At 53.2% G+C, this 12491-nt stretch overlaps 1 protein-coding gene across 3 annotated transcripts in view; it reads right to left on the minus strand.

Moving 5' to 3' along the window:
* The window catches only part of PCDH19 (protocadherin 19), a 59321-nt gene extending 47786 nt beyond the window's left edge, over positions 1 to 11535 (minus strand). For all 3 annotated transcript variants that reach the window (XM_071569463.1, XM_071569462.1, XM_071569465.1), the window contains exons 1-2: positions 9037 to 11535; positions 5720 to 6047 (exon numbers count right to left, since the gene is read on the minus strand). In XM_071569463.1, coding sequence (XP_071425564.1) covers positions 5720 to 6047; positions 9037 to 11177 — 2469 coding nt within the window. In that variant the 5' untranslated portion in view covers positions 11178 to 11535. The remainder of the gene's footprint in view (positions 1 to 5719; positions 6048 to 9036) is intronic.
* Positions 11536 to 12491: the final 956 nt, after the last annotated feature.

The raw sequence follows: 12491 nt of genomic DNA on the forward strand, positions 1-12491 counted from the left end.
AGGAAAAGCCAGAGTGTGTTGAACTAAAGGCTTCCCAGCGCAGCAAGGGTGGCGTGGTTAAACATGAATGGGAGCTGGCGTATTTATCTCTGTTGCGAGGTATTCAAATGAATTTCTCCACACAACAGCTTGGAGCGATTACATTAGGAGATATATAATTTGGTTAGGCTGACCTCGGAATGGAATAAAAAGCGGCTGATTTCCATAATGTCAGCCTCCAATGCTCTGAGAGGTCAGGGAACCTACAGCAATACACAAAACACTTCGGGAGCAGTTAAGCTGAGAGATCTGCTGGGATTTGGAGTGAGCAGGGAGAGCAGCCGGGGAGGCTTGGGATTCCCACCCCAGAGGCTCTGGTCCCCAGCAATGCAGCATGACGCTGGCTGCCCAGACTGGGAGCCGTCCCCAGGGAGGGGATAACCAGTGGCTCTCTAAAGCTGAAAGCATCACTCCTCCTCAGTGGGTTCTTGGGGGACAAAGGCTGGGGCTGGCTGCCAGACGGATGCACCGGAACACCGAGGCAGAAGGAAAGCCATGACCTGTGCTTACCCATCGCGGTGCACATCACACGTCGCAGGCACAAAAAAGTGCTGAGTTACAGTGACCTCCCAAGGAGAAAACAAGACTGGCAACGCTGGCTGCGAAGTCAGCCTTCCTGCTAGTCAAGCATCATCACTGATAATGCTTTAATTATTAGCCCTGCTGAAAATAAGCCTTATTTCATCCGCCTGGCATGTCTCAACACCACAAACTTTCTCTGCGTTGGAAATCATCTCCTTTTTTTCTTTTTTCCCTGCTCTATACACAGCATTACTCAGAAGCAAGCCAAATCCCTTCCAATTATGTATCATGACGTTTCCCCAGCGCTGCACTAAAGCAAGGCCCTTCACTTCTAAATGGCGTGGTTTATAACAAATTGTCTGTTATACCAGACAGAAACTGATTTCCTCAAACCCAGCATATTAAAGTGAGTACATTCATTCTGGTTGTAACACACAAAATGTGATTATAACAGACACTTTGGGGGCTTTTTAAGGCTAGCAGAGAAGAGGAGGATAAGCTGGAGGGGAAGAAAGAATTGACAAGTAGAGAAATGACAGAGAAAGAGAAACAGCCACGCTGATTTCATTTCTTACAAAACAAAAATCTTTGTGTGTTGTAGAAATGTGCTTTAGTTAACACCGTCAGATAGCCAGAGCGAAAGCTGCCGGTGCTGCCTGAAACGAAAATTGCTCTATTGTGCTTAGAAAACCATTTCCCACAGTGAGGAGAACACTTTCCAGGTAGTACAAAGCAGATCTGAAACCAACAGGGCCTTATCCTGCAACTCTTGCTCCCTCAAATAATCCCTGCAGACACGAGGAGCCCCAACTAAATCAGTGTGAGTGAGGATTACGCGAGAGTGTATCAAGGTTGAGGGATTAGGCCAGGATTATCACTAAAACCAGTAATTCCCCATCTTACTGATGGTGGTCATCAGCTCAGGAGGCAGCAGATCACCATGACCACCACTAGCAGCAGACCCAGGTCTGGGAGTTGCTGGGTGTGTGGGTCCTCGAGAACTTGGGTCCTGTTGGATCAGAGGCGGCTCCACCTTGACCTTCTTCTCCAGTGGGACCTACCAAAGCAGAGCAAGACTATGCCTGATCCACACCCTGCTTACAGTGTAACATCAGTGCTGCTGCTTCTCCTCCCCAGTGCTGCCATGACAGAGCCACCCCGGACCCCCAGAGAGTCAGTAAGAACCTCCATGCCAATTCCACCTTTGGACATCCAGCCTTGCATAGAAAGCTCACCCACTCCTATTTCACACCTCTTCACCTCTCCCATGCTGGATCCTGCCTGGAACTGGCCACCATGGTGACACCAGAGGAGACCAAGTTGCAGAGTAAGCTACCATGGCTCAGGGCATGGTCCCTGTCCTGGGGCAGCAAACAATGCTTTGGCACTGTTTCCCAAAGTGGGGCAGATTTGGGATGCAAAACTACCTCAGAAACACAGAAGCAGCCATTACACACATACTGTTTACTTTTTAAACCACGCAGTCAAAATCCAAGCATGTAAGTGTTACCCCAAGGGTGGCTGCTCTACATGCAAGTTGCATTCCCGGGATCCTAAAAGGCTCGGCATTCAGACCAGTTTCCACACCACCCCAATGCAACATGCATTTTTATCAAGGAAGCTGCCTAATGGCTCCTATTAATTTTGATTAAACTCCCAGCAATACACATGCAAAACCTGACAAGAAGCTCTTTTGGTTTCAAAGCTGACTTCTCCTCTGGCTCAGAGGGAAGATAAAAAAGAGCCCTTGGCAGCAGCAAAGCCTCTGACAGGCAATGTCCTTGCAGCTCCAACATGTCCCACTCTCCCTCCTGTAAAACAAGCCAAAACACTAACGGGGGCCAAGCCTCCCGCTGTCAGCCACGATCACCAGAGCTGCTCACAAACGCTTTTTGCCATCACTGCCTACAGCCGCAAGGATACTCAAAGGCTGCAGGCAGGCATCCCCAGGCAGCACCCCAGCACTTAAGGGACCACTGAATCTCTGCAGGGCCAGAACACCCCAGGATAAGCCCCACTGCCTCACGATGCTCTCCTGGCAGCTATACCCTGGCACAAGCAGACCCGGCAGCTGAGCCTGACCCCACCCAAAAGGAAGAGCTTTCTAAAGGTGGTTTCAAACTTCTTTTGCATCCTCAAAGCAGGACTGCAGCCCCCTAGACACTACTGTTTAATCCTATCTGGATCATCAGAGAAAAGGTGAGGAGCTCCAACAAACCCAATTACTGCCAGCACGAGCACAGCACCACCAGTCCCAAGACATGCCACGGTACGGGAAGAAACATTTCCCGAAGCTCCACAAACAAACCATCCTTGGGGACTTTTATTTCAAGGTGCCTGACTGTTAAACTAAATGAGCCTCACATTAAAGACCTGCTACATCACAAATCCACTGCCGCTGGGGCAGTGCATGTCTGCAGAGGCAGTCACTTACCCCCAGCCACAACCATCATATGCTAAGTGACATTGCCAGCAACACATTTACCTCCATATTTTATCTGTTATCAACTGATGCTTTGCCTTCTCATCAGGAAAAGTCACTCCTAGGTGGAGCAGCAGTGATATCTCCCTGATGCTGACAGCTCATAAAGGCTCCCAGGGGAAGTGCCAGCGGCTTCATCACTGGAGGCGATTCAAACCAGCCCAGACAAAGTACCACTGGATGATGTGCAGAGAACGGTTTGGCTCTGGGAACTCTGGGCAGGAATTGTGTTTATTAAATCCTCATGACCCAGAGGTGTACCAATAGCACACTGCACAGCCACAGCATCACACCACAGTGCCTACTAAAGTCTCAACAGGCTGTGAGTAAAAGGCTGTGATAGTCTTCCATAGAAGCATCTTTTATGGAGGTTTCCATGTCGCGCTGTGTGCCAGGACAGGGCTGTCACTCTAGTCATCACTGAACCTCCTCATGCTCAGGGGGTCACTGGGATTTTTAGAAGCCAGTAGAACCCACACCTCCAGTGAGATAACTTCCCCTGAAACAGCTGGAAGCATAACACTGGGACTCTGCCAAAAAACATAAATGTTCCCACCCTAAACCAGACTTCCAAACAGCTTCCAGCAGGATTTCTCCTTCCCTTGCCCTGGCCCTGCCTTTTTGTCCAAAAGCATCCCTAGGGAGCAAGCTGATCCCTACCAGGACATACTTCTCTCACCCAAGAGCTGCTGGTCCTTTTGCAGGTTTGGTGAGCTGCTCTCTGCCAGCTTGCAGGGCTGCTGGGGGCACATGTTTCACTGACACTCCAGGGCACTCCTTACAAAGACGGACTTCTTTCTCTAGGAGAGGTGCCAGCTCTTCAAAGCACATCCCACCTGCACAAGTGATGGGGAAATGGGAAAAGCTGGAGCCACAGGAGAGACAACAACCATTCCAGATCCCTCAGATGAGTTTGAACAAGGCAGGGGGCACATTCCATAGAACCCCAGGCTGTGTCAAAAAGCATGGGCAGCACTACCTTCTGTCTGCAGCTGCCCATTAACTTTATCAGCTGAGCTATGATGTTCCTGATGGTCCTTCCCTCCTCCCCAGCACCACAGACCTCCCACTGCTGGCATGCACTTCTGGATAATGCCAGCATGTGATGGATTTTATGACTGGTGGCAGTGAATCAGAGGCTGACAAGATGTTCCAGTGCTCAGTGCCCACAGCAAGGCACCAGCCAGAGATGCACTCCAGACCCCTTGCCAAGGGATACTGCTCCAGGAAGGCAGGAATTCCTCAGGAACCGCTGCCCCCAGCATCCCAACAGCAGTGCTCACCCACAGCCTTGGGATGCAAACCCAGACAGCTGGGCATCCTGAGCCCCAACTAGTATTCAGCAAAGAGCACAGGCAAATCTGGGCATCAATGGAGAGCCCCTAATACATGAAGGGTGGTGCTTCCCACTCCCAGCCTGCCCAGGCACAGCATAAGGAGCTCTTCTGCCTTCTTTGACAAGAGACTGGCTTATCTCAAACAGCTCCCATCCAGACTCAAATGCAAAGTCCCTGCCTCTCCCCACCAGGGCATTTGGGAGCAGAAATGCTCATGCAGCTCTATGGCTGAAAACATGCAAGAAGAATATATGAGTGCTTATATCCAGGTCATTCCCACAGAGCTATTGCCCAAAACCACACCAACACAAGTACACAACCTCTGAGGAGCTGGTTCTGTATAACCTCAGCACAGGTTAATCACCAGGGTTCAATGAGCATTTTGGCAATACAACCACAGCAGGACCAGGCACCAGTCCTCTCCAGAAGTCCTGCAGACTGTCACAGGCTCTGGGCCAGACTCTGCTCCCCATAGCACCAGGACGAATCTGAAGCAGCTCCACTGACTTCGTCAGCATCGTTTTGCATTTACACCAGCACACTGAACACAAAACAGAGAAAGCCATAAATATTTCAACTGCTTTTTTCAGCTTTGTTATTCTGTTCTAAGCAGGAAACATGACAAACCTTTGATTGTCTTGCTTAATACCAAACAATAATTCAAAGAGAGACAAACAAGCAACATTAAATGATGCCTGTGATGTACAGGAAAGCTGATGAATTAGAAGAAACTGATGAGGATGGAGTGGATCAGAGTCGCCCCTTTCACTGCCTTTGGCAGGTACCATGCATCCTTCCCATGCCAGCAAGGGTCCTGCATGGTGAGGGAACAGCACTGGGCCAGGTGTACAGGTGATCACATTGAGGCATCCTGCACTGTCTGCATGCCCAGCACAACCAGCTGCCTCCAGAGCAACAGCCAGCAACACCATTTTCAACAACCTTTTAATAAACCTCCTGCAAAGGCAATGAGTGTCTCCTTCCTTGAGCACCGCCACACTCAAAATCCACCTGCAAAGCAGTCACCACCAGCCTCCTGGCAGCACAGAGGCAGCCTGGCCTGGCCATTCCCCACCTGGGTACTTTGCTGTAGCGTCTCTGGGGGTGAAACACCAACCCATGGGGTTGCCCCAGAACCCACAAGGTGGGTACCTGCTGCTCTTCCCTGTCCATCACTCCCATGCCCTGGTGTGTCCAGCACACAGAAACCACCACTACCTGTTTGCTCCACACCTCGTTTTGGCAGCGCTTACACAAACAGACACGCACGCCACGGTCCATGCCACGCACAAACCCATTCCCAATGTTCCTGGGGCACGGGCTGTCCACCCACACTCACCTCCGGCAGTGGCATCCCGTTGATGATGAGGTCAGGCTGTTGAGGGCTCTGTCCCGTGAAGGTGTGATGGTAAATGTGGTTGGAGCCGGCGTTCCTGTTGTTCTGGCTCTCCACATTGAGGAAGGTGCTTTCGGAGCGGCGGCAGCCCAGTGGCAGGGTCTGCTGGTGGTAGTCGAAGTAGTTGAGGGATGAGGTGAGAGAGGAGCAGCTCACAACGTTCATTTTATCCGTCTCCTCCACGTCCCGTGGTACCAGGCGGATATCATTCTTGCTGATTTTCTTCTTCTTGCTTGATTTCTTTTGATGCCCGTAGGAATACTCTGCGATTCTGAGGATAGAAAGAAAATGAGAAGCTGAAAGCATCCAAAATCCTGCCCCACTAAATACACATGCAGAAACCCAGAGGGCTTGGCCCCCTTCTCCATGTAGGCTTCTTAGTCATGCACATTACGTCACGTTTTGGGTCTGGTGGCACGACACAGTCTTTAGCTTATTTTTATATGTATAATGTTTTCAGGTCAAATATGAGAAATAACAGGAAAGAAGAATGACCCTGTTTTGTTCTAGTGTTTGTAATTGCTGATATTTAGTTAGTAGGAGTAAAGTCCAGCCTGCAGAAGAGAAAAATGGAGATGTTAAAATCCATGAACTGAAAAGGGTACCTGCATTCATTTCCATGCGTAATAAGGATTTTTAAAGTGATTTAATTTGGTCCTTGTAATGAAAATTCAAAATGAATAGCAGATTTTTTCCCAGTTCATTTTCCATAGCAGTAAATAAAGCAGACCCAGAAGCAGTCCTAGGTGGCAAGCTCCATTCTCTCACACTCCAAAGGCTGTTTGTTTATTAATGCTTTATCTAAATTGCTGGTGTTTTGACTATCTCCTGATCATACCTGATAATTCAAAATCCTTTGTTCAATCGAATCCCACTCTTCCCTCACTCCCTGACACATACAAACCCTTCTGCTGAGAAATGCTTTCACCTTCTAGAAATCGGAGAACAACCATGAGATATTACTCATTTTGACCTTTTTTTTTTTACTGCAAGCTTGTTTTTCTCTGCCTTGCTTTCCCTCCTTGCTTCCCACCTGCCAAAAGAACCAACTGATGAAGTGCCTTGTTTTTGTTCTGCAAAACATCGGAGGAAAAAAGTTACTGCAAACCACAACCCAAGCAAATAATGACAAATTATTTGCACCTTGCATTAGCTGAGTATGCTGAGAACAGAGTGACTGTGGCTCCTCTTTCCATAGTGAGTAACAAAACAGTCCCTGCCACGAATTTGTACATGCACAGCGTTGCTCAGCTCGGTAGTTCCCCAGAAAGCACATTAAATGCTACCCACAGCCAGAATATACATTTGAAAGTCAGGATTTTGCTCCTCTTCTTGTTATGATAACAGCATTAGGAAAAAAAAAGAAGAAAGAAAAAATCCAAAAGCTGCAACAGAAATAATGGGATGGATAAATAAATAATACAGTTTATCTGGAAAGGCAAATATTGGACAAATATTCTTGTTCTAGAAAGCTAATTGTCTAAACATGAAAATGTCACTAAGTCAAACAGCCCTCATATATGCCTCATAAATTAACACATTTTTTAAAGACTCTTCAGCAGCTCTTGTGAAGAACCTTTAAAACAAGGCACTGCAAAGCCTAAAGGCATGGGGAGAGGGTGCCCCACGATCACAAGCCGCTGCTGAGCCTGTCGGGTGCTCCCCCACCTCTGCAGCTGACTTCTGCTCAGACACACTGACAACAGCCCGAGCATCCCCCTGAGTGTGCAAATAAATCAGGGGAAGGCAGGGATTTCTGTTGTGCCAACAATCTATATGCTGCTGACTCGTCTAACAATGCTTGATGAAGCTTTAATTGTTTTGTTTACCTAAATGTTTAAGTTTGGCAATGCGAGAGCCCAATTATTTCCTGCAGGCATTCATTTTGCTGTCCTTTCTCTATTGACCAATTATTTAATTAAACTGCACTTCATTAATCCCCAAGCCGTCACAGTAAACCCAGGGCTTATAGGTATGTGGGAAGCTGTTAGGGGCACCACCACAACTTGATTTTTATCCATTCCGGTCCTATCCTCATTTAATGGGCCGAACTGGCAAGAAATCTGGTCTATGAGCTCTCACTTGAAGCTAGACATCCCATAATACAGCAGAGACCGACCTTTATTTCCAGATGATTTTTCCCCTATCGAGCAAAAAGGCTTATATACGCACTTTACGCTGTGAAAACGGGGTACAATACCCGAACTCTCTGGCATTATTTCTGCGTAAATAAAACTTTAAAGAACCCACATCCCCCCGCGCCGCTGAATTGCCAGGGGCGAGCGTGCGTTTCCAAGGTAGAGCAAAATTAATTTCCATTCCTCCCCTCTGAAACGACTCAGTGCTGAAGGAATGGAGAAGTCATGGCTATTTCACTAGTAACAGGATTAAACCATTTATGAGGCATTGCAGCTGCTCTTTTATGGCATCTGATTGATATTCATGTGTGGTTAGCATTTGTCTCCTAACTTGTGTAACACAGAGAATAGTAAAAGAGAGACAATAATCGCCAGGCTGTTACATATTCAGGGGGACTGGATTTCCCCTATCAGCCTTTCAGTGGCTCCGGGCACGGGGCTGACCTCCCCTCCGGCATTTCGGACCCTGGAGCACGCATCCAGCCAGGGCAAAAATGACACAGCGCTGCAAAAATCCTCCCTCGCCCCATCGCTCCCAACCCAGCCAGCCATGCCGGGTGCTTGAGCTGCGCATCGAGGGCAACCGGGGGGGGGTTCCACTATTTTATGCAGTTGGCCCCATCGCTGGCCGTGGCGAGGAGCCGCAGCGGGCGCACAATGGCTCTTTTGAACGGCGAGCGAGGGCTTAGCGATGCCACCGCACCGCTCGCACCGTCTGCTGCGGAGATGCTGCGGTGGCTGGGGGGTTTTCCCCCTCGCCAGCCTGGGGAGATGTTCTGGGGATGGGGGCTGCCCAGGGGAACCAGCCATGCCCCTGTAAAACCGCTCACCCCGCTCCCTGCGACGGAGCGCGGAAAATCAGGGATGCTGCAACAGATTGTCAAGCCGCACAATTAAGTCGATTCATTACTCGGCAGGGATTTCTGCTCTCCTCCCAGAGAACAATTTTTTAAAGCTTCGCAGGAAATTTTCTTAGAGGGATGGAAACCCCACTTTTGTTTCCTAGAGCACATCTACCGCCCTCAAACCTCAGCCCAGATATGTAGCAGCAAATGCAAAAGTAACTGCGATGGCAAAAATCAAAGCAGACCCGCAGGTGCACAGAAACAAATATGTCTTTACCTGCAGTTGTAGGTCCTGATTTCCTTGTTATCCCTTTTGCACTTGACTGCCACGAAGATCATGGTGACAAAAAGAATGGCTGCGATAGACCCCAGGGCAATAATGAAAATCAGGGAGAGGTTAACAGATCCTATGGACTCCTGGGCATCCAGGGCTGGAGACAAGTATATCAAAATCAAGGCAGAAGCCGAGAGAGATGTTTTCCCATGGTCATGAGCCACCACAATCAACTCATAAGCTGTTTTGGCATTCTCCCCAAAGGCTCTGGTGGTCCTTATCTCTCCATTGACCTGGTCTATCTCAAAAAATCCTCTGTCTCCTTCCACCATTTCATAGGAAAGTCTGCCATTTTCACCCTCATCATAGTCATCTGCCTTGACCACTGTCACCAAGTAGCCAACCCCCGCGTTCCTGGGGATGTACACCTCCGCTGTCCCATTGACCAGCGGCGGGGCCGTTATCACGGGGGTGTTGTCATTGACGTCCAGGACAATCACCCTGACAGTGGCATTGCTCTGCAGAGAGGGATTACCCCCATCTTTTGCCAAGACCTTGAACTCAAAGGCCTTCGTCTGTTCATGATTGAAGGACCTCAAAGCATAGATATCTCCAGAGTTGGGGTTGATGGAGACATAAGTGAAGACAGGCATGTCCCTGACTTGGGAGGGCACAATCTGGTAGGAGACGCTGCCATTGAGGCCCAAGTCAGGGTCTCTGGCCGAGACTGAGAGGAGGTAGGCCCCTGGGGTGTTGTTCTCCTGCACGATGACCTGATAATAGGGCTTGGAGAAGTGGGGATGGTTGTCATTCTCATCAGTGATCTTGACAGTGAAGGACTTGGTGGCCTGCAGGGAGGGAATGCCATTGTCCCTGGCCTGGATGGTGAGGTTGTACTGGTCCCTCTGCTCCCGGTCCAGCCGCCCATCCACCAGGATGGTGGAGAAGCTCTCGTACTCCTGCAGTCGAAAAGGCACATTGCCCAGGAGCTTGCACTGCACCCGCCCATTGGCCCCGGAGTCACGATCCGACACCCGCACCAGGGCGATGACGTACCCCGGTGGGGCGTTCTCGCTCACCTCCACCAGCTCGCTGTTCACAGAGAGAAGGTTGATGAGGGGAGGGTTGTCATTGGCATCCTGGACACTGATGGTCACTTTGCAATGGGCAGGGATGGAGTTAGGCCCCAAGTCCTTGGCCTGCACATCCAGCTCATAGACGTGACCCTCCTCGTAGTCAATGGCACCGCTCACCGTGATGAGGCCGCTCTGGGGGTCGATTTGGAAGAGTTCCCGGGCCCGCTCAGAGACATAGCTGTGGAAGGAGTAGAGGACCTGGCCGTTGGTGCCCTCGTCCGGGTCAGAGGCGTTGAGGCGGATGACTGGCGTACCCGGTGGGGCATTTTCAGGCACACTGACGGTGTAGGCCGGCTCCTCAAAGAGTGGGTTGTTGTCATTGGAGTCAATAACACGGATACTGAGCTCCACTGTGCCAAAGTTGGGTGGGTCACCACCATCCAGTGCCGTGATTACGTAGCTATAGTGGGACTGGGTCTCACGATCCAGGCTTTTCTCCACCACCAGCTCAGCAAAACGGGACCCATCACCCCGTGTCTTGGTCTCCAGCCCAAAGAGGTCATTGGGGGTGATCTCATAGCTCTGCACACCAAAGCTGCCCGAGTCCGGGTCATAGGCACTCTCCAGTGGCACCCGTGTGCCAGGGCTGGCCGTCTCTGAGATCTCCAGCTCGATCTGGTCAGTGGGGAAGCTGGGCGCATTGTCGTTGAGGTCCTTGATCTCCAGCTTGATCACGCAGATCTCCATGGAGCTGGACATCACCTCCAGCGAGATGACGCATTTGGGGCTCTGTCGGCACAGCAGGTCCCGGTCAATCTTCTGCTTGGTTACCAGCAGCCCTGACCCGGGGCTGATGTCCACCAGGTGAGGGGCCGAGTTGGAGACCACCCTGAAGGCGGCGGGTTGCCGGGGGTCCAGCACGAAACCAGCGTCCCGGGCGTCCTTGGCGACGTTGGCGATCACCGTGCCGGCCCGCTGCTCCTCCTCCACCGAGTACTTGAGGTTGACGAGCGCCCCGGCGCCAGCCCACAACAAGGCGGCCCCCAACAGCGCCGGGAGAGCCCCCATCGCCGCGCCGCCCCCTCCGCCCGCCGCGCCGCGCCCCGACGGCCGACGGCCGCCCGCCTCAGGCGCCCGCCGCGCTCATGCGGGCAGCGCCCGCCGGGCTGCCCCGGCGCCGGGCGGGCGGACGGGCGGGTGCGGGCACCGGAGCCGCGGTCCCCCGGTGCACACGCCAACGCCGCCCGCTCAGGCGCTCCGCGCCGGCGGCGCCAAGGAAGGGCCAGGCATGGCGAGCGGGTGCGTGGTTGCCAAGTCGAGCAGTACCGAGCCGAGCCGTGCAGCGCCGAGCGGAGCCGAGCCGAGCGAGCCGCGCCGAGCCACAAGCCGAGCCGAGTCGAGCCGAGCCCGCTCCCGCCGGCGCTCGCTGCGGCGGCCGCGCGCCACTGCCCGCAGTCCGGAGCGCCGGCGGGCGGCGCGGGGGCGGGCGGCGCGGGGGCAGCGGCCAATGGGAGCTTGGGGGCGGGGTCGGGGAGCAGAGCCGCCGCCAATGGGAACGCGTTGCCGGCTGGGAGGCGGAGCCAGGGCGGGGCCGGGAGCGGAGCGGGCGCGGGTACGGCAAAGCGGGGCGGGACGGGACGGGACGGGACGAGACGGGATGCCGGGAGCGCGATGCCGCTTCTGCCCCCGCTTCCCCGTGCCGTTGAGCTCGCCCTGCTGCCCGGGAGCTGCCGGCGCTTTGTCAGCGCGGCCGCGGTCACTGGCTGTTCCTACTTCAGCGCCGCGGGCCCGCATGGGGCGGTGGCGGGTCCCTGCGGTCAGTGGGAGAACCACCGGCTCCGCGCGGAGCGCCCCCAGGCCCGTTCGGTCACTTTCGCTCTTGGGCAGGAGCGAGCCCGCCCCGCCGGCAGTGTCCCTGGGAGCCGGCACAGGCGCCAGGAACGCCAGGCGCTCCCGCGAGGCTCTAGCCTCGCCAGCGCTCGATGCTCCCTGCTGACCCCTGGGCAGGTTACCGCGGTGCCATCTCCTCCTAAGAACGAAATAAAGCGTCCCGGTGTCCTGAGTGCCGTTGCCTCACCTCAGGTCTCCGCGCGCGCCGTTCGCAAGGTCCCGGAGTCTCGTCACGGGGACCGGGGAAGGTGTCACTGGGACGGGGTGGAGGCGCGGCCCTGGAGCATCGCGGGCAATGGTGGCGCCCGGCTCGGAAAGCTCCTAGCACGCCGTTCCCCGGCCCTGGGTTAAAGAGGGACCGGTTCCTGCGCACCCATTCGGCGAACCGCCCCGCAGCCCACCCGTCGGTCGCGGCCCTCCGGCGAGAAGGGCAGCGGGGTGGGGGCCCAGCGGATCTGTGGCGGCACAGGCCCCGTCGGGGCGGTTGGCGGC

This window comes from Pithys albifrons, chromosome 14 (assembly GCF_047495875.1).
Source record: "Pithys albifrons albifrons isolate INPA30051 chromosome 14, PitAlb_v1, whole genome shotgun sequence".
Classification (NCBI taxonomy): Eukaryota; Metazoa; Chordata; class Aves; order Passeriformes; family Thamnophilidae; genus Pithys; species Pithys albifrons.